Genomic DNA, 26,289 nt, shown 5'->3' with positions numbered 1-26,289 from the left:
AAGTTACCACCGGTTCCGGCAACCCGGAACATCCGTCAAGCATGTTTTTTTAAAGCTTTTGTCATTCAATCGACATTTGAGCCAATGTTATGAAACGTTGTTTGTAGTACATAGGTACACTGACTACCTTGGGTCAGTTCAGGTCATCTGTGGCCACTCCGGAACCGATTCCGTGGTATCACGCAAATGGTTCCGATGATTGTGATATTCAAAAGTAGACATGTTGCTTATCAAATTTAGTGGAATGAAACTCATTAATCAGCTATTATCATGCCGGTGTCCTTTGACCCGATCGGACCACTCCGGAACCGGTTACCGGAGACCGGAGGAAGTGTAGTGAGTATAGGAAAAGTCCTTTCATGCGACATATCAAACTTCATGAAATTGAAAATTATGTCCACTTAGATGCATGTCGATGCCTTATGATTCAATATGTAGATTTTTTATTTTATTCAGGAAATATACACTTACACTTTTGTATTGGTTCCGGTTGACCAGCCTTTAAACTCCAGTGCGCTTGCAGTTTGTAGGCTACAAGATGGTACGCAGTTGGAGTCCCATTGCACTGCATCCAAGTAGGCCAAGTAGCCAGCTGAATTGTTTAGGTTTGACACTCTCATCTCGCCGGTTACCATGGAAACCCAATCAAAGAGCCAGTAGTTGCTGTTTATTACGTCAATTGTCAAATTTGCCTGATTTTTAGTTCAAGGCCTCCTAGATTGCGTTACGGAACCACTTCCGAATGTTCTGTCAATGATTTTAAAACCAGCCAACCAATACAAGTGTATAGCCACAAAGTAACACAGAGCGAGCAGTCCAAATAAATGTCATTTTATTTTTTGGCTCCATAAGGTTTGCTGGTAGCAGGCGTGCGATGTACCTGCGATGGGGGAAGCACTGTGGCCTCCAATGGCCGATTCCGGAAGGATCAACCCTGTTGACGTCAGTTTGGCCTTCATTGGTTATAATTTTCAATTTCATAAAGTTTGATATGTCGCACGAAAGGACTTTTCCTATACTCACTACACTTCCTCCGGTCTCCGGTAACCGGTTCCGGAGTGGTCCGATCGGGTCAAAGGACACCGGCATGATAATAGCTGATTAATGAGTTTCATTCCACTAAATTTGATAAGCAACATGTCTACTTTTGAATATCACAATCATCGGAACCATTTGCGTGGTACCATGGAATCGGTTCCGGAGTGGCCACAGATGACCTGAACTGACCCAAGGTAGTCAGTGTACCTATGTACTACAAACAACGTTTCATAACATTGGCTCAAATGTCGATTGATTGACAAAAGCTTTAAAAAAACATGCTTGACGGATGTTCCGGGTTGCCGGAACCGGTGGTAACTTTGGACAAATAACCTCACCGGGAACTCATAGTCACAGTTAATGCCCGTAAAATGCAACTGGAAGTAACCCGCTAGATGTTACCGTTTGGGAGATACAGGCCTTCAAAGTCGGGGCCTCAGAAGGATTAACGCGTTAATTAACGACGTTAATTAACGGCGTTAATTAACGTGTTCCGTTCGCGTTCTCGTTAAGATCAACGTAGGCTCCGTTCGCGTTCTCGTTAATTTTAACGATTAACGGACGCGTTAACGTTAATTAACGTTTAACAGCACTGACAAAAATTATGTGCCCTTTTGAAATGTTAGGCTCCAATTCACTACACTGAAAGAAAGGCCCGTAGTAATATCACATGTTTTACACATGAATCTGCCCCATACCACTTTGCTTGGGAATGTCATGTGTAAATCACATAGATAATTTTCATCGCGCTGCATGTTAAAAAACCAAATGAAATTCACGTTAGTTCCATGTGTCGTTTCACGTGATATTCATAAGAGATTCTTATGAAAATGAAATGGATTTCACATTTAAACCAAATGTTTTTCATTTGCTTTTCAAGTGAAGATTTTAGGTAACCTTATTTATCTTTATTTATTTATGTTTTGAAAAAAAAAATGCATTTTGCTATTCATTAGTTTTCCATTTATTTCTTAATATATATTACACTGTTAGACTTCTTCGAGAATACACATACACTTCACTTTTTCATTCACACTTCACACAAAAAAATGCTCTCCGCATGAGCAGCAAACCGTGCTCCTGCGTCACACACCGGGACTCTCACGGGTCTCCTTGGACATTTCCGGATCCTCGTTGACCATCATAATCATGCCTCGATGGGGGTCAGTCATCATCCCCAAAAAAAAATCTTAGGCAGGTAATTCAAAATTTTTGAGGCAGCGGTGCGAGAAGCAGACGGTGATTCCCTGGAAATATGATTAAAAAAATGGTTAGGCATAAATTCATGTCCAAAGAAATATTTAGAAAATACTTACCATAGTTTTAGAAATAATCCTGCCACAATTTCGCGAAAAAAACCCTCTTTTCTGGCGAATAATCAAATTTAAACGCGGGAGCTCTAACTCAGATTTAATGTGCGTGGCCATCTTCACTTAGACTATTTTTTCATTTTGAACTTCAACATCAAAACATTCGATAGTAACGTGAAATTCACTTGAAACCTGAAGGAAAAGTCAATTGGGGTGAATCGAATTATTCACGTGAATCTGGGATGAATATCCCATGGAAAAAGAGTGGATCAAGATGGGTGTAGCTGACGCGGTTTTCACGTGCATTTATAATGAAAGTCATGTCTAAATCAAAGGAAAAGCATGTTAATTCATTGTGTTAATTTTTGGATTAGCTCACGTGAAAAAGCATGTGAACTTGCTGTGTTGGGTTTTTCAGTGTACAGAGCCTCAAAAAAGAGTTTAATAAGACTTATTTTTATCAAAATATCTGAGATCCGGCCTCAAAAAGTTGATAAATAATGTCAAAATCACGCAGTGGTACCAACATTACGGAAAAAGTGTGCCATGGCATGACAGCCACTTTTTTCTTTCTAATGTTGGTGCTACTGCGCGATTTTGACATTTCGGGCGTTCACCATTCGAACGCCATCTTCGCTTAAAAACCTGGATAGCATGACGGGTTTTCTTACAAAAACCACCCTTTTTACAATCTTCCGGACTTTATTGGAAATCGTTTTTTTTAGCATAACTTTTGAAGTACTTTACTAAACTTCATAATATTAACTAGGGTCTTGTGGGACCCCAAGATGGATCGAATGAGGCCAAAACGGTCGAAATCGGTTCAGCCAATCCGGAGATAATCGTGTGCATATTTTTCGGTGCACGGACTCACATCCAGACACACGCACAGACATTTGTTCAGAATTTGATTCTGAGTCGATAGGTTGGTCTACGAGGTCTAATAAAGAAGTTCGTTTTTCGAGTGATTTTATAGCCACGATTCACCGGCATCAGCCCGACTACGGCCGGACTCATCTCGTTCGGTTCGGCGAGTTCCTCCGCGTTGAAGCTTTCGTCCTCGAGCAGCTGAATCGACGGATCATCCTCGGCGGACACGCGCTCCTCTTCCAGATGGGTCAGCTCGTGCCGCTTGAGGTTCAGCTTGTGCACGAAACTGTAGTGGCACTTGCCACACTCGTACGGTTTGCCCGGCTGATGATGTAGGGCCGTGTGTTGCTGCAGCTGGCTGCGGAACGTAAACACCTTCTGGCAGAGGTGACACTTGTGGTGCTCGCCCGAACGAACCCAGGACCGTTTCTTCTTGGCCGGGGGCGTTTCTTCATCCGGCTGGAGCGGGTCGGTCGCCGGTCGGACTCGATGACCCTTCAAATGCTGGTAGTAAGCATCCTCCGAATCCAGTTTCTGCAAAACCAAAAAATCCCGTCAAAATTTCAACGCACAGCGCAACGCATACCGCGACCAAAGCACCGCCCGTTGCTATGCGTGAGCAATGAAAAACATAAATAGCTGCGCGCGCGCTTGGCAACGCCCCCCTTGGTAACGAATCAACAAGCCGAAAAGGTATATACCCGAGTGCACCCCTACCAAACCCCTCATTCCCAAACTGGAGATGGCGGCGTACGGTCGTATTCTACTATTTCTAATCCGCAATTTCTTTTCTCTCTTTCTAGCGCACCGCATGGGTGTCTGGCGGCCCCGGCCAGCCTTGGCCTATGACCCGGATGTCGAATCGGGCATCCGGGATGATGACGATGACGATGACCTGGCAGAACTCGCAGTGGCCTATTTCGAACGGCTCAACGAGACAGACCGCGCGTCAGTGGTTCACGAACCGAGATCGCTAGCGGAACTCGCTTTCGCAGCGATCCCGGTTACGGAACCACTCGACGATTGGACCTCTAATCAGGTTTACTATTTCGGACCTGCTGGGGTGATTTTGGAAACGGAATCACTCTCAGATCAAAATTCTTTAACTAACTATTTCGTTCCTAGCAATGGAACACCCGACGGGGTGTTTCTCCAAATTGCCGCCAGGTTCGCTTTTGTTGTACGCTGTATCCCTCTTCTGGTAGATTCAATGAACTAAATTTTAACCAATAGATAGCACCACTGTGAAGTAAACAGTTACCGTACAGGGTAGTAACACTGGTTTAAAATAATTTTAATAAAATAATAAGTTTTTCACGCAGTTTTCAAAATAAACTATGTAAAAGTTAGCGGAACTTACATATCTGCAGTGCAATATTTTTTTCTTATCGTATTATCGTGATATTTGCCCAAAATCAGAAAAAAATAAATTTTTCTTTCAATACCGTATGGTGGTACTGTACGGTAGGATTTGTTTATGTTTACTGCTGTTGTTGTTGTTGTTTTTATTCTCGATTTTTTTCGTTCCTTTTCGCGGTAATTTTGCCGAATCGTCAGGAGTTTGGTATTTCAAGTGGCCGCAGCGAACAGAATCTATCCAGGACAAGCATGACCGGATGATTCTGCACTACGGCGACATGACCGACAGCAGTTGCCTGGTGCATTTCGGCCGTCCGCCCAACGAAGATCTACAACTTGGCCGCGCAAAGTCACGTCATGGTTTCGTTCGACCTGAGCGAATACACGGCCGAAGTGGACGCCGCGGGGACGCTCCGGCTGCTGGATGTCATCCGGACGTGCGGGTTGGAGTACGGGAAGGTCCTCGAAATGCCGCAGAGCGAAAAAAAACTCCGTTCAACCACGAATCGCCGTGGCGCGGGGAAAACTTCTTTCTCGGTCAGCTGACCTGCCTAGAGCTGGGCAACCTCGTGACTGGGGCCACGCCCGGGCGATCATCCGTTGGCCTGAGTTCAGCTAGCCTTGCCACTGGAAGAGGGTGACCAGTTAAGAACCTGGTCAGGACGACGAAATTAACTCCTCGATCCTGGGTTGCCGATCTCGCATCGCCAACGAGGACTCACCCCAACTGTATCAGGCATGCGTCCCGAGAACACGCTCCTCGATTTGAGTCTGTTGTTACGGCCTAGATGTTTTCGAAATGGCCGTCTCGAAGCTACCGGATAAACAAAACGTCGTCTGGGCCGTCAAGAAACGCGCGGACGGTAAGTTTCTCACGCACTGCCATCCCACCTTCCGGAGCTGACTAACGACACTCGCCTAGTACTCACGCTTACTAAATTTAACGAGCCTCACCAAATCCTTTCATTGCAGGTCGACGCGTTCTTCATTTTAACCTTCGTGGACGATGCTGAGCACCGGAGACACAGACAGTGGCGCCGTCCGAGTGACCTCTACGCAGGCGTGCCCTCATTCTAGCCCTCGCCGAGTTGTACAAACACCAGCAACTCCTGCTAACCCACGTTCGATCTCCCAAGTTGGAAGAGTCCACCTGGCCGGCCACACCTCTAACCCAGCACAGCGTCGCCGCCTGGAGGTCGACCGCGTCAAGCTTGGTGAACCGGCGCTACTCGGAATGTGCCCGGCCCAGCTGAAAGAGCTCGCGCTGCGTAGCGTTGAGGATGTTGGAGAAAAGGCGCTGCGCTTGCTGCTGGGTCGCAAGTTTGGCCAGCTCGACGAGCTAACCTTATTGGATAGTGTTTGTGGGTTGCGCCAGATAGACTTGGATTGCTTAAGTTAAGGTTTTTGTTTTTTTAGATAGCACGCGGATCGGATGCTGAAAATGGGCTTCGAGCCTCAGATTGGACTGCGACGTGGCTGAAGGGGGTTCGCCGGTGGAGGACCGCAACTTCTACCAGATCGTGGAAATTTGTGCGAAGAACGAAAAGGAGATCCATATTTTGTTGAGAAGAAAAACAAGGTCGAGGATCTGCTGAAGAACATCGTTCGGCATGGGTACGGATCGCCCTCGATTCACGGTGACAAGTCGCAATCGGAGAGCACCACGGGACGTTACTCGTCGTTCGGAAACGGTCGACGGGCGCAGGAGGCCGTTCAGCAGCCTACGCTCGAGCTGTATGGCCAAGTCGATGCCCGGAGGAAAGGGAGGATGAAGCCGGTACAACGTACGTGGTGCGTTGACCTCGGGTGGATACAGTCACATGGACCATGGAGGATTCGTTGGACCGTGAGGAGGTTGTTGTTTCCAGAAAAAGTCGCCTGCAGACATGGAATGATCCCGATTCTGCAGTAGAGTTAAGATTTTAAGTGCGTTTTTGTACGATGTACAGTCCAGACTCGATTATCTGAAGCGCCCTATTTTGCAAATTTTGATCCAACTTGTAATTTTCCCTGTACCCCTGTTCCCTGATGACTTGAAATTTGCAAAATATGGCGCCTTCAAGGCCTTCGGATAATGGAGTCTGGACTGTACTAGTTAAGCTTGTAAAATTCATGTATAATAAAAGTTTATTTTTGGGGTTTCCGGTGTTGGGTTAGTGGGTAACCAAATAGACCGTTGGTTGATCCGTAAGGAGAAACACGACGAGCTACGACTCTGGTTAGATCAAAATAGCCGACCTGCGACCAACACGCAAGTGCGAGCAGAGCTGCGTCTGGTGCAGTCTTCACGAGTGGGATGAACAAAACGAACCCTAACCCAAAAATAATGTTCACGTGGTCCCTTAAAGTGTGAACCAAGTCGCATTAGATCATCTTGGTTCACGTTCTCACCCTACTTGTCCCAAGAGCCCGTCATCATACGGCCGATGTCACAATCGTTGCAGGCCCACATGAAATTTTATTAGTACAGCGTTGGTCCACGTTTGCACGATCGGTTCTACTATCGCATTCACCCTCTCTCTCCCACTTATCTGTAGGCGACCGAAACGAGTGTTTCCCATAATCAGGCAGGTAAATCACACTTTTTTTTAGAGAAAAGAGATCGTTAGTAGAACTAAAGACGCGGCGCACTGCCTAGATCAGCGATTCTCAACCTTCTTCTAGGCTGGTACCCCCTGCCATGTCAATCAAGTAGGCCCGGTACCCCCGTTGAGAATCGCTGGCCTAGATGATTCCGATCTAGTTTGCTATGTCCAGGGCGTCAATTTGACTGAGTACTTCTTGCCGTGGTTCTTGTTGGCGCGCAGAAGGGTCAGGAACACCAGCATGTTGTTGTCCTCGATCTTCTCCATCACGGCTTCCGTCGTCAGCGGACAGTTGATGATGTCGTATGCGGTTGCGGTACAGACGCATAGTACGCGGCCAACGGACTTGACCGCGGTGAGGATTTTGCGCAGCGCAGTTTCAAACGGTCCTGGTCTTGGTAAGCTTAGCTTTCAGCAAACCGGCGGCACGAGCCATAGCAGCACTCTGGCTTCGATGCCGTAGGTGCCGGTGACCTTCTTGATGGTGGGCTTCTTCGTGGCAGCCTTCTTCGCTCCGGCAGCTTCCTTCTTCTTGACAGCAGCCGCTCTAGTGGCACCGAGGTTAGCTTCATGGCGGCGGCCGCAGTCTTCTTGGTATAGGCGGCGGAAGCAGCAGTCAACGTCGGAGCTTTTTTGGCAATAACGGCACTTCTTCTATTTTGGCGGCAGCACCCTTTTTGGCCAGTTCGGTCTCTTAAGACCGGAAACTTCTTGCCTCCCTTAGCGGTCTTCGAATCAGTAGCAGCCGGACGCTTCTCAGCTGGCTTCTTTTCTTGGCAGCCGGTTGTGTTAAATCTTCGGCAGCTGCGTACGCCTTACCTTTGGAATCATATCATTATAAATCCGTTCAACATTAAACCGTGAACCAGACCTTACCTGTACAGATCACGTAGAAATTTCCACGGGCGCCTTTTTCCATCTGGCACAGCAGATAAATCGCTAGTTGGAGTTGCTCTCTCGAGTCGACCATCTCGGACATTGAGGTCGACAACGTGGAAACCAACGGTCCTACCCTGGTTGAGGTTCCGGGTTATAAGCGCAAAATCACCTTCGGTCGACGTGGCTTATAAAGTTCAAGGATCGTCATCTCGACGACCCGGCCGGAAACGCTACTCGGGGATGTGGCGGTGGCGGTAAATCCGACGACGGGAGGTACGAGCACTTGCGCGGGAATACGTCCATGCTGTGGCACCCGATACGAAAGGAGAAAATTCCGCTGGTTTTTTGACGAGTCGGTTGACGCGGAGTTTGGCACGAGGGCGGTCAAAATAACGCCGGCACACGATCGGTACGATTTTGAGCTTGCGAAGAGGCATCGGCTGCCGCTGGTTGAGGTGATTGACTGCAAGGGGAGGTTCTGGATGGGTTTGGCCACTTTACGGATCCAAAAGAGCGGTTGAAGCGGTGAAGAGTTGTCAGTTGGAGATCATTCCTGACCACTTGGGGAGGTAATGGTTTTGCTGGCTGGAAAACTGCCACGATTGGTGCATGGTGAAACCTTCGAAATCACCCAAGATCCAGACGTGCTGGACACGTCGTTCACCTGATCCCTGCCGCCCTTCTCAAACCTCAGATGGTCGCTTCTAAACGCTGGACCTCATGGAAACCGGCCATGGCATCCTTATCTTCTGCGTCCCCCGAATTGTCATGCAGCTACGTACGCGGCCTGGTTGGCCGGGTCCATCAACCTTTTAAACATATCATTAAAAATCCGTTCAACCTTTAAACTGTGAACCAGACCTTACCTGTACATTTCGCGTTAAAAATTCCAAGCGCGCCTTTTTCCTTCTGGGACAGCAGCAGCGGCAACTGTTCCGTTACGGCGTGTAATCCGGAGGGCAAGGGCAAAGGCGACCGAATGGCTTGTGGTGTCCGTTCCGACGGAGATTTAAATCGCGGACCACAATAAACAAAACAAAATATTTATGGTTTGACATCTCGTTTTGACTGATCTCGCTGTCAAAAGCGAGGCGAGAAAGAGAAAAACGATGATGGCGGCAGCTGTCACGCTGGTAGTAATCGATTTAAAAAATGTATGGGGAAAATCAGTTTAAATTCAATATTTCCCAAGTTAAGCATCGCTTATGCTTTAAATTTGACCTGGTAAAAGGTAATTTTTTTTTCAATCAGTAGGTCAAATTTTGTGAGCCTACATTGTGTAGTTTTTGAGATATTAATGAAAAAGTAAATTTCTCAGAACAAATTTGAATTTCTTACTACCAAACGAACAGCGCCATCTATGAGAAATGTTGGCCCGTCCGGTAATCCATTCGATCGCATCCGTGGTGGATCCGGCACTGCCGGGTCCATCATGGGTTTTCCAAATTCCAAATCAAAACTATTTTGACCAACCCGTGGTTGATCCGCCGGAGTCGAATCCAACCTCGGCTATCAAAATTCCTCTTGAAATTGATTTGGACCTACCTGAGGTGGATTCGACTCCGCTGGATCTACCATCGGGAATCGAAATTCTCCCTGAAAATAACATTTTGGTACATCCAGCAGCAATTCCAACTGAGGAATTGCCCGCTGATCCAAATTTTAAAGTTGAAACTTTTGGCAACTGTCAAAGTCTCGGTAACCGTGGTTTACCACGGTTGCTGAGATTGCGATATTCTAAATTTTCAGTATTTTCAAAGTATTTAACTAGTTTTTGCGTTTGTTCGTTGGTTGCGATTCTTGTTATTGTAGAGTCTGTTTGAAAAGTAGTCTAGTAAGATTTTTGGCATGTTTTCAAAATTTTGCGTGACTTTGTAGTTTGTTGTTAGTTTGTTATAGCTGGTTTTATTCGCTTTTATTTTGTTTTTGTTTTTCCTCAGATGGACACCTCGCCACCTACCAGAACTGGAATACCTCTCAAAATTGGAAAACCAAATCTTTTTGGAAACACAGAGGTAATTGCATTTAGTAACACGGTTTGGTAATATTTATTCTAACCTATTTTTGAACGTTTATCTTCCTCAGATCAGTCGCTGCTTATCGGATTCATACGGTCCTCGACGGGAGATTGAAGGACGAGGTTCGGTTAAAGATGTCGGAGGTGGAGCAGGAGGAGCATGAAGATGATTTTTTTTTTTGTTTATAATGAATTGTAATGTGCATTTATTGTAATGAAATACATTTTTTGTAAACGATATACAGTAGTTTTTATTTGGAAAGATTGAAAGAAATTACTTTTTTTTATTCAAAAATAAACGACTGATTGGGACTTTTCAGGAAAAAATAGGTACATATAAGAACAATTTTTTCAATAACTGAAAGTTGAATTTTGTTGAGTTTTTTTATTTTCCATTTTCAAAAGTTTTAAAGGACCAAAAAGTAAATTTTCAAGGTGTAAAATCTTGTTTAGAAGATATAATTAAAAAAAACATTTTTTTTTATAAAGAAACCGAATTGATGAAAATTAATTTCTTTAAGTGTCACCAATTAGCCAACTGGCGATATCTCGGAAACTATTGGTATTTTCAATATTAAAAATGGAAAATTTTGATCACCTAATTAAAAATAGAAAAATTTAAAATCAAGCACAACTATTTATTGATAAGGTACATACTCGTATAAAATGTCTTGAACAAAAATAATTGGATTTAAAAAAAAAGTTTGATAGTTTTTCATTGTTTCTGGAGTCATTTTTGTTATTACAGTGCCCTCCCGCTTTTGGCAACACGACTTTATTTCAAGTGGCACCGACGAGTGCCGCACTCGTCGGTGCCAGTTTCGGTTCAAACGAACGACATTTGTTAGTGTGCGTGGAACTCGTATGAAACTGAAAAAATATCGAGTGCGGCACTAGAGCTATCTAAGCCCGATCTCACACACACTAGCACACCATTTGTTTTGCTGGCTGGTACAAAATTTAACCTCACTTTTTTCGTGTACGTACACGCAATACATGCGCACGGAGATAACTCTCTAGAGTTTCAGTTCCAAGATGGCGGCGAAACTCTTGCGGAACTAGCGCGAGTTTCTTAAAAAAAACACTTTGACAGCTCTGAGTGCGGCACTCAGTGCCGAACTAGCCATCAAACGAACGTACCATTAATTTCTCTTCTAAATTGTTGATCGAAACCGCACGCTATCAAAACAAACGTTTGGTCGCTAGTTTGGTCGTCGGTTTGGTGGTGTGTGTGAACTCCGTGTAAAAGGTGTGTCAAACTAAATAGTTGGTGTCAAACCATCGGGGTTTGAGTGTATTTTTTAGCAAGCAAAAACGGTTGAAAAAATCGTGTTGCCAAGAACGGAATGGCACTGTACTCAAAATAAGTGCCAGTTTAGGAGTGTTGATCCAATAGTCTGATCAACAATTAAAATTTAATGTTCTTTTCAAATTAAAACACACTGTTTTTTTGTCGTACAATGATTTATTTATATATATATTATATAATAGTTTAATCTGTTTGCCTTAATAATCTTGATGTCAGAGTGTGTATTTTCAACGGTTAATGTTATATTTTGTTAATTTGCTGTTGCTGTTGTTGTTGTTCAGTATTTAGGTAGTAATAGCATATTTATTTGTCCTTAACGTAAATGTTTTTTTTTTTACTTTTTTTTCCTTCTCTGCAAATTCGCTATCCATAAGTTATAATCGAAAGCTTACAACTGATGTGAATGGTGCAGTAGCGCGAATAAAAACTTAAAATTAGAACGCATTGTTTTAAAAAGAAACGAATCAAAGAGTGTAAATTAAAAATTTGTAACTCGTTTACGGTTTCGACATTTCGAAGCTGGGTTGTTAAAATGTGTGTGTGTGTTTTTGTTGTGATTGGGTGAATATAAATAACGATTTCAGTGTGCGACAGAACGTTTGCTCCTAGAACCTACGGTGAGGGGGTGGTGGGAAATTAGCATTATTTGTTTTGTATTTATGTATTAAAAGGTTTATTTTGTTGCATGAACTTAGACGTAATACTCTGCGTGGGTGTGTTTGTGATAAGTTCGTAAACATAAATTAAACTTTTTCTCCGTCATTTTGGCTGGGCTCAACTTGTTTGGGAAAGACTTTGCGACTTTGCTACGCCTCTGGTCCGCCGGAAGGGGTTGCCTGCAGTAATTTCATGTAAAATGTGGGTTCAATGCAAGTCAACTTATCTATAGATAAAATCAAATACATACTAATAAACACTAATATGGCTTACGATCTACGGGTTTTACTAGTAAAACAGAACTTTGTTTTTTTTTTCTTTGCTTTGTTCTGCCTGCTCAACTAATGCCTAAACGAGGAGTACTTCCAGGAGGATGGTGACGATCGATTTGTTTTTTTTTTTCCCTTTCAAAGTGTTTCATAGCACGATCCTCCCTGCTAGCAACTAAACACTGTTTGTCTTACCAATATTCGACTATTCAACAACACGCGGTTGTGGGAGACTTTCTAACTTGATCTGTGGTGGTGGTGCGCTTGCTAACGCGCGTTCTAACGTACTGAGAAAATTGTTCTGTAGTGTGAATATTTTACGTTACTTGGTAGCAAACTTGCTGCGCTACCAATCTACGGATCTCTTTGTAATTTTTTGTGTGTGAGTGAGTGGGAGTAATTACGTTACGTTAACAATTCAATCTCTCTTGCAAGGTTTTAAATCTGGGATTTTGGGATGTGAGTAAGGCTTCCTTCTGCGCCGTCTCACTGGAAGCAAACGTGGTTGTCCACTTTTTGTGCCGAGCTGAACCTGTGGAAAATTGAAAAGAAGATTGATTAGTGGTGGGACGAGTTCGCCAAAGAACGTTAAAACTTACGTCTTCTTGCATAAATTGCACGAAAAGTTGGCGGAACCGCTGGCAACACTGGGCGGTGGTGCAACGACTGCGGCAGCAACAAACGGAGCGGCAGATGGTTCTGAAAGAGATGTTTTTTCAAGATGAAGGTTTGTGTCTGTTGAAGATTTAAAGCTCTTACCACCGGGCTTGATCGAGTGGTGCTCTTCGCGATGATTTTCAAACGTTTTCTTGTACGCAAACGACGCCGGACACAAGTCACACTTAAACTGCTTCTCGCCCCTGTGATAGGTCTGGATGTGCGAGTTAAGTTGTGCTGTTCAGGAGGAAATAATAAAATTAGTGACAAACAGCAAGACATGGGGGGTTTAGTTCAGCGGCACTTACATTTCTGCTCAAACAGCTCCGAACAGAAGGTGCACACAAAGTTCCGCTCGATCGCGTCCCCGATGGCGTCCTCCTGCTGGTTGTCGTGGTTCGTGCGGATGTGGCGCACCAGATGGCCGCTGTACTCGAACCGGTAGAAGCAAATCTTGCACTCGAACGGCTTCTCCTTGGCGTGGTGCAGCTGCATATGCTGCTTCAGGTTGCACGAGTACAGGAAATCCTTCTTGCACAGCTCGCACACGATTTTGCCCTTGGCCGGGGTCGTCGAGGCGCCCGGTTCGGCCATGTCGTAAACGGAACTGTCGTTAGCAATGCCGCCGGTCGGAAGACTTCTCCTGGTTTGTGGAAGCGACGACGACGTGTCCTGCGGTTGGTTGTAGCGCATGCTAAAGTCGAGATCATGGTCAAAGTTGTCCTCCAGCACCAACTCCAGGTTCGAGCCGTCAAACAGCGGATCGGTGTCCTCCATCGTGTCGGGGAAGTCCTGCAGCATCATGTCCAGCCCGGATCCAAACAGCGAATGGTCGGCCTCGATGACCTGGCCACTGGAGCTGGTGGAACTGCCAGCGTGCGTCAGCATGTGCGCCTTCAGTTCGTACGCATCGTTAAACAACCGCGTACAAACCCGGCACTGGAAGACTTCTCCCGTCGAGGAGGAGGACGACGCCGACGGGTAAATGCCACCACCACCGCCGTCTTCCCGTTTGATCTTCCGGCCGCTGCCGGCGCCACTGTGCGTCTTCAGGTGCCAGGTGAGCGAGCGCTGCTTGACAAAGTTCATCGGACATACCGGGCACTGGTACACTTCGGACCCATCTGGGTTAACCGTCGGTGTCGTGATCTTCGCCGGCAGCTCGTCCGCGTCGGCCTCTTCGGCTGCAAGCTCGTCCGGGTGGTTGTTGGCCTTGTGACGGAGCATGTGACCCTTGAACTCGAACCGATACCTGTGGGAAAGGGCTAAATTAGCGACTCTGAAACGCAACGCACCGCGCCCGAAACCAACCTGCAAATGTTACACTCAAACGGCTTATCCTTGGAGTGATGCATCTGAATGTGCTGCTTCAGCTGGCACGAGAACTTGAACACCTGAGTTGAAAAAGAATAACGTTAGAGAACCTCGCCTAGTCAGCCAGAGCTACATGAAGAAGTTACCTTTGCGCACAGTTTGCACTTTTTGTCGCTGTCGTCCGTGAGTATCTTCTTGGCGGACTGCGTCTCCTGCTTGGTGACCTTCATCCGCTCGATGTGCGTCTTGAGATGCTCGATCAGCTGGTCCTCGCGCTGGAAGGTGGCCGCGCAGACGACACACTTGTTTCTCTTTGGTGGACCAACGCCCTCGCCGGACTGTTTGTCACCGGCTTCGCTGCCGACGCCGCCACGATTCACCGGCATCAGCCCGACTACGGCCGGACTCATCTCGTCCGGTTCGGCGAGTTCCTCCGCATTGAAGCTTTCGTCCTCGAGCAGCTGAATCGACGGATCATCCTCGGCGGACACGCGCTCCTCTTCCAGATGGGTCAGCTCGTGCCGCTTGAGGTTCAGCTTGTGCACGAAACTGTAGTGGCACTTGCCACACTCGTACGGTTTGCCCGGCTGATGATGTAGGGCCGTGTGCTGCTGCAGCTGGCTGCGGAACGTAAACACCTTCTGGCAGAGGTGACACTTGTGGTGCTCGCCCGAACGAACCCAGGACCGTTTCTTCTTGGCCGGGGGCGTTTCTTCATCTGGCTGGAGCGGGTCGGTCGCCGGTCGGACTCGATGACCCTTCAAATGCTGGTAGTAAGCATCCTCCGAATCCAGTTTCTGCAAAACCAAAAAATCCCGTCAAAATTTCAACGCACAGCGCAACGCCTACCGCGACCAAAACTCCGCCCGTTGCTATGCGTGAGCAATGAAAAACATAAATAGCTGCGCGCGCGCTTGGCAACGCCCCCCTTGGTAACGAATCAACAAGCCGAAAAGGTATATACCCGAGTGCACCCCTACCAAACCCCTCATTCCCAAACTGGAGATGGCGGCGTACGGTCGTATTCTACTATTTCTAATTCGCAATTTCTTTTCTCTCTTTCTAGCGCACCGCATGGGTGTCTGGCGGCCCCGGCCAGCCTTGGCCTATGACCCGGATGTCGAATCGGGCATCCGGGATGATGACGATGACGATGACCTGGCAGAACTCGCAGTGGCCTATTTCGAACGGCTCAACGAGACAGACCGCGCGTCAGTGGTTCACGAACCGAGATCGCTAGCGGAACTCGCTTTCGCAGCGATCCCGGTTACGGAACCACTCGACGATTGGACCTCTAATCAGGTTTACTATTTCGGACCTGCTGGGGTGATTTTGGAAACGGAATCACTCTCAGATCAAAATTCTTTAACTAACTATTTCGTTCCTAGCAATTCGATCGCATCCGTGGTGGATCCGGCACTGCCGGGTCCATCATGGGTTTTCCAAATTCCAAATCAAAACAATTTTGACCAACCCGTGGTTGATCCGCCGGAGTCGAATCCAACCTCGGCTATCAAAATTCCTCTTGAAATTGATTTGGACCTACCTGAGGTGGATTCGACTCCGCTGGATCTACCATCGGGAATCGAAATTCTCCCTGAAAACATTATTTTGGCACATCCAGCGGCAATTCCAACCGAGGAATTGTCCGCTAATCCAAATTTCAAACTTGAAACTTTTGGCAACTGTCAAAGTCTCGGTAACCGTGGTTTACCACGGTTGCTGAGATTGCGATATTCTAAATTTTCAGTATTTTCAAAGTATTTAACTAGTTTTTGCGTTTGTTCGTTGGTTGCTATTCTTTTTATTGTTGAGTCTGTTTGAAAAGTAGTCTAGTCCTTGGTCTAGTCAGATTTTTGGCATGTTTTCAAAATTTTGCGTGGCTTTGTAGTTTGTTGTTAGTTTGTTATAGCTGTTTTTATTCTCTTTTATTTTTGTGTTTGTTTTTCCTCAGATGGAAACCTCGCCACCTATCAGGACTGGAAAACCAAATCTTTTTGGTAACACAGAGGTAATTGTATTTAGTAACACGGTTTGGTAATATTTATTCTAACCTATTTGTTTTACGTTTATCTTCCTCAGATTTGATCGCTGCTTGTCGGATTCTTTCGGTCCTCGACGGGAGATTGAAGGACGAGGTTCGGATTGGAGCTGTCGGAGGTGGAGCAGGTGGAGCATGAAGATGAAGTTTTTGTTTTTAATGAATTGTAATTTGCATTTATTGTAATGAAATACATTTTTTGTAAACGAAATACAGTAGTTTTTATTTGGAAAGAATGAAAGAAATTACTTTTTTTTTTATTCAAAAATAAACGACTAACACAGAGCATTCTCACTTACGTAAAAACAAAAAAGTTTTAAAAAATTTTTAGCACCTTTAAAAAAGTTATTTTTTTTTATTTGAGTTTTTTGAACCACTCAAAACCAAAAATTACTGAAATCCAAATTTGTCACGGGTTCTATTTTTTTTTTCTTTTTTTCTAAACAAGTTTTGCGTAGGGACCTATTAATACATGGTAAAAAAAATAGAGATTTTTTTATTTAATTTTTTACCATTAAAACTTGATTTGCAAAAAAACACTATTATTATTTGTTTTTTTATGTGTTTTAGAGGACATAAAATGCCAACTTTTCAGAAATTTCCAAGGTTGTGCAAAAAATCATTGACCGAGTTATTTTTTAATCAATACTGATTTTTTCAAAAAATCGAAATGTTGGTCGCAAAAATTTTTCAACTTCATTTTTCAATGTAAAATCAAATTTGCAATAAAAAGTACTTTACTGAAATTTTGATAAAGTGCACCGTTTTCAAGTTAAATCCATATTTAGATGACTTTTTTGAAAATAGTCGAAGTTTTTCATTTTTTTAAACTAGTGCACATGTTTGCCCACTTTTGAAAAAAATATTTTTGAAAAGCTGAGAAAATTCTCTATATTTTGCTTATTCGGACTTTGTTGATACGACCTTTAGTTGCTGAGATTTTTTTTTTGGGAGGGTGGTCCAGCCGCACATCGTTGATGTTGAAACCTCTAAACTGGGCCCTCGTGCTGTCACGTCCGTCAGTAGTATTGTCGTACATTACAACTAGAATCAGATCTGCCAATGAATTAGTACACTTCGACCAAATAAACACTGACGCTGTATGGATCTGACTCTAGAATAAATGCACTGTTGTGTGTTATTCATAAGTCCAACTTATTCAATTATTCATTTCAGTCCAAATATTCATTTGCTAACTACTTTGGATTGAAAATCTAAACTTTAATCTAAAATCCTCTAAACTTAATGTTCAAAACTAAACATTCATTTAACTGTTGTAGTACTACTTTTATAAAAAAAAAAACAATAAAAATTTATGAACTGATATACAAATAGGACAGAATCGCGATTTGAAAAAGAAATGACCATTTACGTCAAAAGATCCGTAGTTCCTCGATTCGCAACAATGGTCGATACAACCATAATCCGAAAACCGTTAGTTCAAAAGATCAACGAATTTTGTCCGATATCATTACATTAGAGCAGTTCTCTACGAAATCGGTCTTTTTTCTTCAATTTTAATTTTTGTATTTTTTAATCCGACTGAAACTTTTTTGGTGCCTTCAGTATGCCCAAAGAAGCCATTTTGCATCATTAGTTTGTCCATATAATTTTCCATACAAATTTCGCAGCTGTCCATACAAAAATGATGTATGAAAATTCAAAAATCTGTATCTTTTGAAGGAATTTTTTGATCGATTTGGTGTCTTCGGCAAAGTTGTAGGTATGGATACGGACTACACTGGAAAAAAATGATACACGATAAAAAAAAATTGGTGATTTTTTTATTTAACTTTTTATCACTAAAATTTGATTTGCAAAAAAACACTATTTTTATTTTTTTTTATTTTTTGATATGTTTAAGAGGACATAAAATGCCAACTTTTCAGAAATTTTCAGGTTGTGCAAAAAATCATTGACCGAGTTATGAATTTTTTAATCAATACTGATTTTTTCAAAAAATCGAAATATTGGTCGCAAAATATTTTCAACTTCATATGACTTTTTTGAAAATAGTTGCAGTTTTTCATTTTTTTAAATTAGTGCACCTGTTTGCACACTTTTGAAAAAAATATTTTTGAAAAGCTGAGAAAATTCTCTATATTTTGCTTCTTCGGACTTTGTCGATACGACCTTTAGTTGCTGAGATATTGCAATGCAAAGGTTTAAAAACAGGAAAATTGATGTTTTCTAAGTCTCACCCAAACAGCCCACAATTTTTTAATGTCGATATCTCAGCAACTAATGGTCCGATTTTCAATGTTAATATATGAAACATTTGTGAAATTTTCCGATCTTTTCGAAAACATTATTTTCAAAATTTTCAAATCAAGACTAACTTTTTAAAAGGGCGTAATATTGAATGTTTGGCCCTTTTGAAATGTTAATCTTGATTTGAAAATTTGTTTTCGAAAAGATCGGAAAATTTCACAAATGTTTCATATATTAACATTGAAAATCGGACCATTAGTTGCTGAGATATCGACATTAAAAAACTGTGGGCTGTTTGGGTGAAACTTAGAAAACATCAATTTTCCTGTTTTTAAACATTTGCATGGCAATATCTCAGCAACTAAAGGTCGTATCGACAAAGTCCGAAGAAGCAAAATATAGAGAATTTTCTCAGCTTTTCAAAAATATTTTTTTCAAAAAGTGTGGCAAACATGGTGCACTAATTTAAAAAATGAAAAACTGCGAACTATTTTCAAAAAAGTCACCCTAAAATATGGATTTAAACTTGAAAAGGTGCACTTTATCAAAATTTCACTAATGTACTTTTTGATTGCAAATTTGATTTAACATCGAAAAATGAGGTTGAAAAATTTTTGCGATCAACATTTCGATTTTTTGAAAAAATAAGTATTGATTAAAAAAATCATAACTCGGTCAATGATTTTTTGCACAACCTGGAAATTTCTGAAAAGTTGGCATTTTATGTCCTCTAAAACATATAAAAAAATAAAAAAAATTAAAAAAAGTGTTTTTTTGCAAATCATATTTTAGTGATAAAAAGTTAAATAAAAAAATCACCAAATTTTTTTTACCGTGTATCATTTTTTTCCAGTGTAGTCCGTATCCATACCTACAACTTTGCCGAAGACACCAAATCGATCAAAAAATTCCTTCAAAAGATACAGATTTTGAAATTTTCACATATCATTTTTGTATGGCCAGCTGCCAAATTTGTATGGAAAATTATATGGACAAACTAATGATGCAAAATGGCTTCTTTGGGCATACCGAAGGCACCAAAAAAGTTTCAGTCGGATTAAAAAATACAAAAAAAATCGAATAACCGAAATCCTAGAGAACTGCTCATTATTGATTGATCGAGACTCTATGAAAATTTTGACATAAAATATGCCTAGTAGTCTACATCAATCAAAGTCTATTGACAGCATTACTCTAGTATAAAAATTGCAATGCTAAGCAACAACAGAATTGTACTATCCTGAAGTCCCAACCTAAAACCCACATTGTGATAGTGAAAAAGTCACAGGAGCAGCGGTGTCTTGTGCAATTGTGATATTTTCACTATCGGAGAACTACCTAGTTCACGAAGACAGCTTATCGGTCAACGCTTAAGCCCTGGGGCTGCGACAAAGCGAGTTCTCGTGGTTCTCGTAGCATGAAGTGGTGTCCATATTGCTTATAAAAATAATGTATACCCAAATTTTAACTAATTCACTAGGATCAAATCATGCCCCTTGACTGTACAAGGCCCAGGGGGCCTTTAGTTGCTGAGATATTGCAATGAAAAAGTTTAAAAACAGGAAAATTGATGTTTTCTAAGTCTCACCCAAACAGCCCACCCTTTTTTCAATGTCGATATCTCAGTAACTAATGGTCCGATTTTCAATGTTGAAATATCAAATATTTGAGAAATTTTCCGATCTTTTCGAAATAGTAGTTTATGCAACAAGTTGCAAAAAGAGGATTTTTTCAGCACGAGTCGTACATTTATCCAACGAGGTTCACCGAGTTGGATAAATACGACGAGTGCTGAAAAAATCAAGTTTTGCAACGAGTTCCATACAACATTTTTCGCTATTTCGAAAAACAAGTGAAATTTTAAGTCGAATTTTCATGTATTTTGTCAATAAATCGTTTAAATCAATAAAATGGTGAAAAGTGTTACTTTTCGAAACAAGTGCTGAAAAGTTCAACTTTTCAGCACCCATTTCAATGCTGAAAAGTAGAACTTTTCAGCATTTATTTTGAGAAGTGTTGCTATTCGATTCTGTTATTTTTTTTGTACAGAAAAGTAGGCTATTTCGTCGTTCAAGAATGACAGGAAAAGTAAGTAGTTTCACAACAGAATTGCAAAAACAATATTTTCAAAATTTTCAAATCAAGACTAACATTTCAAAAGGGAAAAACATTCAATATTACGCATCGAAAAAATGTTGTCTTGTCAATTTATTTTTTTGTATTAAAATGAAAAAAAAAGTAATCAGAAATGGGTTTTAATCGTGTTTTTTACCGTTGTACATAAACATTTACATAAGGCTTTAGGACCCAATTTAAAAATCAATTCCAGAGTTTTTTTTTGAAAAGGTCCTTTAAACTATTTTCTTTCATATATTTATAGGACCTAATAAAAAAGTCGAGAATTTTACATACAGATTCAAATTTGCAATGGCACATTTTTTTATGGTTTACTCTGTTTCAAAATTTTAGAAATTTTCAGGCTTTTTTAATTTTAAAATATTTCATGAAAGAAAAACACCCTTTTTTCTTCGTTCCAACTCACCTGCGGACAGTATCCACACTTGTACATCTTGGCTCCTCCAGCAGCAGCAGCAGCAGCCATTCCCCGCAATGCCGCCTGCTGTAGCTGCTGAATCTGCTGCAATGCCGTCGACGAGGACGACGTCGACTGGGGCTGCTGTGGCTTCAAATCCAACCGCGCCGCAAACGCATTCGCAGACGCCGTGGCCGCCGAGTTGGGCGACAGCGGACTGCCCAGCTCCTTGGTGGGGCTCGCCTCTTTGTCCTCGCCGGCGGCCACGATCGAGCGGTGCGTTTTCAGATGCCAGGTCATCGATTTCTGCTTCTGGAAGCGTGCCGAGCACAGTTTGCACTTGAACACGAGGGAAGCGCCGGCCGGGGCCACGATCGGGTCTTCGGGTTGGGGAAGAGACGGGATGGTTGTTGGGGTGGTGTTGGCGGCCGCGGCAGCACTCAATTCCTGTTTGGAATGTTTCTGCATGTGGCGCATCAGGGTGCCCTCGTACTCGAACCGGTAGTGGCAGATGTGGCATTCGTGCGGCTTCAGTTCCGAGTGGTGGATGATCCGGTGCTGTTTGAGGTTGCACGCATACGGGAATGTCTTGGAGCAGAGCTCGCACCGCACGCCGGACTTGGGTTCGGGCTTGGAGGTGGGTGTGCTGGTGCTGAGCGGATCGGTGGCACCGTTTTGGGGCGTCGGCGGCATGGCCGGATCGTCGTCATCGTCGTCCACGTCCATCGAGTTGTTCTGGTGCTCGAGGGCAATGTCGTCGCCGTGAGTTTTGATGTGGGTGGTGAAGGAATCGCGCGTTTCGCACTCGACGCCGCACACGTTGCAGATGTAGCACACTTCCGAGTGCTTGAGTTGGGCCGCCTCGAGTTCGTGCATTTTCATGTGATTGTTGAGGACCGACTCGCGGTTGAAGGTTTCCGAGCAAATCGGGCAGGCGTGGCCGCCGCGTCCCTCGGAGATGTTGCTCGTCAGGATAGCTGCCGGGGCGGTTCGGTTGAGATAGACGGTTGGTTTTTCGTGGTTCACGGCGACGTGCAGATTGAGGAGCTTCCGCCGGACGAACGTTTGCGGACATTCGGCACACTTGTAGGCCGCAGGTTGGGCCGGGTCTTTGCCCTGTTCGTGGCGCAGCATGTGCGCGTTGTAGCTGAACTTCATCGCGAACCGGTAGTGGCAGATTTCGCACTCAAATGGCCGGCCACGGACCGTGTGGACCGTTTGGTGGCGCCGGTAAAGAGGGAGCGTGGTCAGCTGCTTCTGGCAGATCAGGCAGGTGTAGATTTTCTCGCCATTGTCCGGGTTAATCGAAATGGAAACGCTTTCGTCGTCAACGATGGAATCCTCGGACTGGTCCAGATCGAGCGTTCCTTCAATTTCCAGCTCCGGTTCGGGCAGTTCGGCGTGCTCAACGGCAAGAGGAAGTTCTTCAGCCTGTTGTTCCAGATGGGTTCGCATGTGTAGAAACAGACGCTGTTCCGTCTTGAACGTGTACTTGCACTGGTGGCATTTGTGGGGCTTGCTCGGGTCATGTTGGGCGATCGCGTGCTGCTTGAAGTAGCTAAAGTATTTAAAGTCCTTTCCACACAGAATGCAGTGATGGCCATTTGGAGTCACTTTCACATACTTGTCCCACTCCACAGCTGGCTGCGAGGGCGCATCAAGACCTTCCTGCAGCTGCACCAACACTTCCGGCCCGTTGTGCACCGACTGAATGCGCAAATTCGGTGTGTTGTAATGCGCCGCGGCCAATCCAACCCCATAAAACCCTCCATCAAACAGGTAATCCTGGTCATATTCGTCCTCCTTCTTCACCTGCGCATCGCAGTACAGCTGAAAATTGGCCAACTCAACGTCCTCGTCGTCTTCATCGATAATCTCCTGCTTAATAAGCACTCCTCCGGCACTGTTCTGCAGCTGCAACAACTTCCTCAACCGTTCGTCACTCTTGACGCAGGTCTCGTACAGCCTGTACGCCTGCACCAACTTCCCCTTACAGCTCGTACACACCTTGTCCGGCATTCCGTCGTTGTTGCCCTGCCCCAGCGGAACTACGGTCACCAACATCGCGTACAGCGTCTTCGAGTCGACCGTCGTCCGGAACAACGACTCCAGCATTCGACCATCCTCGGCCGGATCGCACATACAAATCCTGCACAGCGTATTGACGGCCGGTGGCGGGGGTGGCATCACAGCCGGATAATCAGCCGAACTGCTCCGGCCATTCGTTCCACCCTCCTCTCCCTGCTGTCCCCCATTGTCGTTCACTTCCTGGCTCGACTCACTGGAACCGCTACTGCTGCTTCCGCTTTCGGAGCTGCTGGTGCTATTGCTCCGGTTGGGCGAGGGCGGGAGGGCAGGAGCATCATCGACGGCGGCTATTTCGGGTTGCTCCATCGAAACACGATTTACGGCGAACGCGCGCGCGAAAAACACCGAATTTTACGCTCAACACCGGCGGGGAACGCGGCCGCGACGGAACATCGGCTCGAAAACACCGGAAAACGCGAAAAACAAGCCAATTTTCACGTTTTCCACCGAACAAAACTTATAAACTTTTGCGGGGTAGAGAATTGATGGCCGAGCAGCGAATTGTCTTCTTCTTCTTTTTTTCTACGCTTGACGGCTTGCTGCTGCTGCCCTGCGGGAAAGTGCAGCGCTGTCAAAAGAACGCTATCCATAGGGTTTGTGTCTTTGCTGATTTTGGGATGGCAGAGTTTTGCAGAAATCTGCAGGATGTTATTTGTCTGCGGTACAGAGAAACCTCTTTTTACGCGGTGGCGTTACGCTTTTTGTTTCGTAGATTGCTCTTAAACCATACAAAATTTTTGCATTTTGTAAATATGATGCATTTGTAGATATGAACAAAACCTACAAATTGCTTTTAAATCATTGCAGAAATAGTGTGTCGTTCAAGAGAAATCGACTAAATAGAAAAACGTAACGCACCGCGTAAAAAGAGGTTTCACCTCGGGTTTCACTATACCAAAATGGTGGCAAAAAAGAAAATTTCATCAAAAGTATTAGAATTAAATTTTGTTGGCCGGTAGGGTCATTGTACTCAGAAAAATATGCTTTATCGTTCTGATCAATAATATCACAAATTTAAGATTAATTTAAGGACCCAATCGGTTCTTAAAGTAATCTAAGATTGCTGATATTTTTGTTTACTGCGATAAAGCCTATTTTTCAGAATACAGTGACACTTTGTTCGACAACAAAGAGCTTAACATGGATTTTTTAATCAATGGAGCATTTCCATTCGAGCAGTTTTTGCGTTTTTCTACTACACAAAAAAAATATTACGGTAATGACAAAAGTAACTTACTTTAGAATTAAAAAGTTGTAAAAATTTGCTACAATAAAAGTTTTTTTCTGGTTTTGAAAATGAAAACTTTTACTGCTACAGTTTTTGAAAATCTCATTGCTCACTGATTTTAAAGTTTCCACTTTTAATTCGACTGTAAAATTTCTTTCATTTTGTCGTTCTCGTGTAACCGTGTTCGCCTAAGTCCAAAATGTAAACAAACGTTTTGGTGATTCCGGTGAGTGGAGGTCCACAACGACTATCAAAACCGAACGCGGCCGCTGCCAGGACTTGGACGCGGAAACCATCGAAAGAGGATGGTGCGGGCTCGGGTGCGGGTGCGGAACAAGGTTGGAAGATTAGGGGAAAGTTGGTTTTCAAAAGGATAAGGCCATGGCTGCAGCTTCCTGCAGGACCTGCAGCTGTTTCACGACCGAAATGGGTAAGAATAAAGCTTGGGTGTTTGGTGGCGTTAGAGATTAAAAAGTTTGAACTTTCTACGAATATTCACCAACGCGAACTTTTAATCCAACGAACGATCTTTTAAAATTATGAGTATTTTTTCTTTGTGTGTATGTATTTCTTATGGAGCGAACTGTCAAAAACTGCTCGACTGCGGGTGCTCCATTTTGAAAAAAAAAAAACCTTGCGGTCCTTCTTGACAGAAAAGGTCCTACACTGAAATAAATATCATGATTGATGCTATTTGTTTTGCATATAGATTTTTTCAGAGTTCTTCTGCACATAAACGGTTCGTAAAGCTGTTTCTTGACCCCTTTCCTTCCGATTTGCGTACTAGCCTTAAAAAGCTAGAAAGCCCTATTTATTCTAGTAAGAAATTTACCAACACATTCAAAGTATGTTTACATTACAGCTGGACGTTTGTTTGCATCAGCTTGCCTATCTCTTTCTAGCATTTTTTTTTTGTCAAGTGACTTCTAGCTGTTTTTTTTTTAATGACCGCCCGATATGTCAGCCAACATACTTCGCACTGCTGTGACAGCTCGAGCTCGATCATTGTTTGCATCAGGACTCTGTGACGGGAAGTTTGTCATTTTTGGGTAAAATTATATTTTTTCACTGGGCCTAGTAAGCCTTATCAGGCTTTAGGACCCTATTAAAAAAAGTGTCAAAAAATGATTTTTGGTTATATTTTGGATTAATACGATAACTTTACATAAAGCTCAAAATATGACCTCAAATCGATTATTTGCTACTTTGGCTAAATTGTGAGAGCAGATTCAGATTCAGCGGGTAAAATCAAGGCAAAATTACGTGGAAAAACATAAAAAAACTTAATTTTGCGATTTATTCGTATTCGAACTAAAAATCATAGATTTTACATTGGGACTCAGGGATGCCACATTTGAAGATTTTCGAGCACAGGCTCAATGCTCAAACGTATTGTTCGATGATTTTTAATTAAATGAATTACTCATGAAAAAGATAACAATCTTTTGCTTCTTTTGTCAAAGACAGATTTGTAAAATATTATTTTGCCATCAAGTTAAACTCATTTGCGTTTTTGTGATGTGCCCGAAAATATTCAAAATCTGGCATGCCTGTTGGGACTAGAAACAATCTGAGAAATGTAACGCACCGATCAGTCTGATGGTTTATGAAAATCTGGTTGAAAAATTCCGATCGGTGCGTTAAATTTCTCAGAACACCCTCACCGAAAATCATGATTTATTCATATGATTTTTCGAGTTCAACCCTTATAACCATTTTTATTATTATAGTACCTGAACTCAAAAAATCGTATTGGAAAATTTGAGGAAAACCCTATTTTCAGTCACTTTGTGACCTATTTTTGTAACGCGCTGTAACGCCTGCAGTTGACCTAATCCACAAACCCCCCTCCGTAACCCGAAACTGTCAACAGAGCATCGATAAACGTCATCGCGCGAATGTTGTCGTCGTCGTCATTTTTCAA

The 26,289-nt window shown here is 43.4% G+C and overlaps 3 protein-coding genes and 1 pseudogene across 6 annotated transcripts in view; 3 read left to right on the top strand and 1 right to left on the bottom strand.

Moving 5' to 3' along the window:
• The window catches only part of LOC120427533 (zinc finger protein 91-like), a 31,921-nt gene extending 8,273 nt beyond the window's left edge, over positions 1 to 23,648 (bottom strand). The window contains exons 1-8 of one of the 3 annotated variants that reach the window (XM_052707872.1): positions 21,059 to 23,647; positions 14,411 to 15,061; positions 14,262 to 14,344; positions 14,150 to 14,202; positions 13,259 to 14,119; positions 13,053 to 13,187; positions 12,893 to 12,992; positions 11,622 to 12,825 (exon numbers count right to left, since the gene is read on the bottom strand). In XM_052707872.1, the coding sequence (XP_052563832.1) occupies positions 12,780 to 12,825; positions 12,893 to 12,992; positions 13,053 to 13,187; positions 13,259 to 14,119; positions 14,150 to 14,202; positions 14,262 to 14,344; positions 14,411 to 15,061; positions 21,059 to 23,443 (4,314 nt within the window). In that variant the 5' untranslated portion in view covers positions 23,444 to 23,647 and the 3' untranslated portion in view covers positions 11,622 to 12,779. Of the gene's footprint in view, positions 1 to 11,621; positions 12,826 to 12,892; positions 12,993 to 13,052; positions 13,188 to 13,258; positions 14,203 to 14,261; positions 14,345 to 14,410; positions 15,062 to 21,058 lie in introns of those variants that run through there. The other 2 variants (XM_052707870.1, XM_052707871.1) reach the window with 2 other exon arrangements.
• LOC120427545 (uncharacterized) lies at positions 3,769 to 10,255 on the top strand. Its single transcript, XM_039592420.2, has 3 exons — positions 3,769 to 4,257; positions 9,982 to 10,056; positions 10,127 to 10,255. Exons 1-3 carry the CDS (start codon positions 3,961 to 3,963, stop codon positions 10,220 to 10,222), a joined length of 468 nt encoding a protein of 155 aa, XP_039448354.1. The 5' UTR covers positions 3,769 to 3,960; the 3' UTR covers positions 10,223 to 10,255.
• LOC120427546 (uncharacterized) lies at positions 4,257 to 6,443 on the top strand (annotated as a pseudogene).
• On the top strand, positions 15,068 to 16,514 carry LOC128092870 (uncharacterized). 2 transcript variants are annotated; one of them, XM_052707885.1, is made up of 3 exons: positions 15,068 to 15,566; positions 16,219 to 16,275; positions 16,347 to 16,514. In XM_052707885.1, the coding sequence occupies exons 1-3, from the start codon at positions 15,270 to 15,272 to the stop codon at positions 16,350 to 16,352; spliced, it is 360 nt and encodes a 119-aa protein (XP_052563845.1). In that variant the 5' UTR covers positions 15,068 to 15,269; the 3' UTR covers positions 16,353 to 16,514. The 2 variants fall into 2 exon arrangements, with proteins under 2 accessions (XP_052563845.1, XP_052563844.1); XM_052707884.1 differs by having other exon boundaries at positions 16,219 to 16,514.
• Positions 23,649 to 26,289: the final 2,641 nt, after the last annotated feature.

Source organism: Culex pipiens, chromosome 2 (assembly GCF_016801865.2).
Source record: "Culex pipiens pallens isolate TS chromosome 2, TS_CPP_V2, whole genome shotgun sequence".
Taxonomy (NCBI): domain Eukaryota; kingdom Metazoa; phylum Arthropoda; class Insecta; order Diptera; family Culicidae; genus Culex; species Culex pipiens.
The sequence above is the reverse complement of the archived record's forward strand: the minus strand, read 5'-3'. Positions and strand labels throughout refer to the sequence as shown.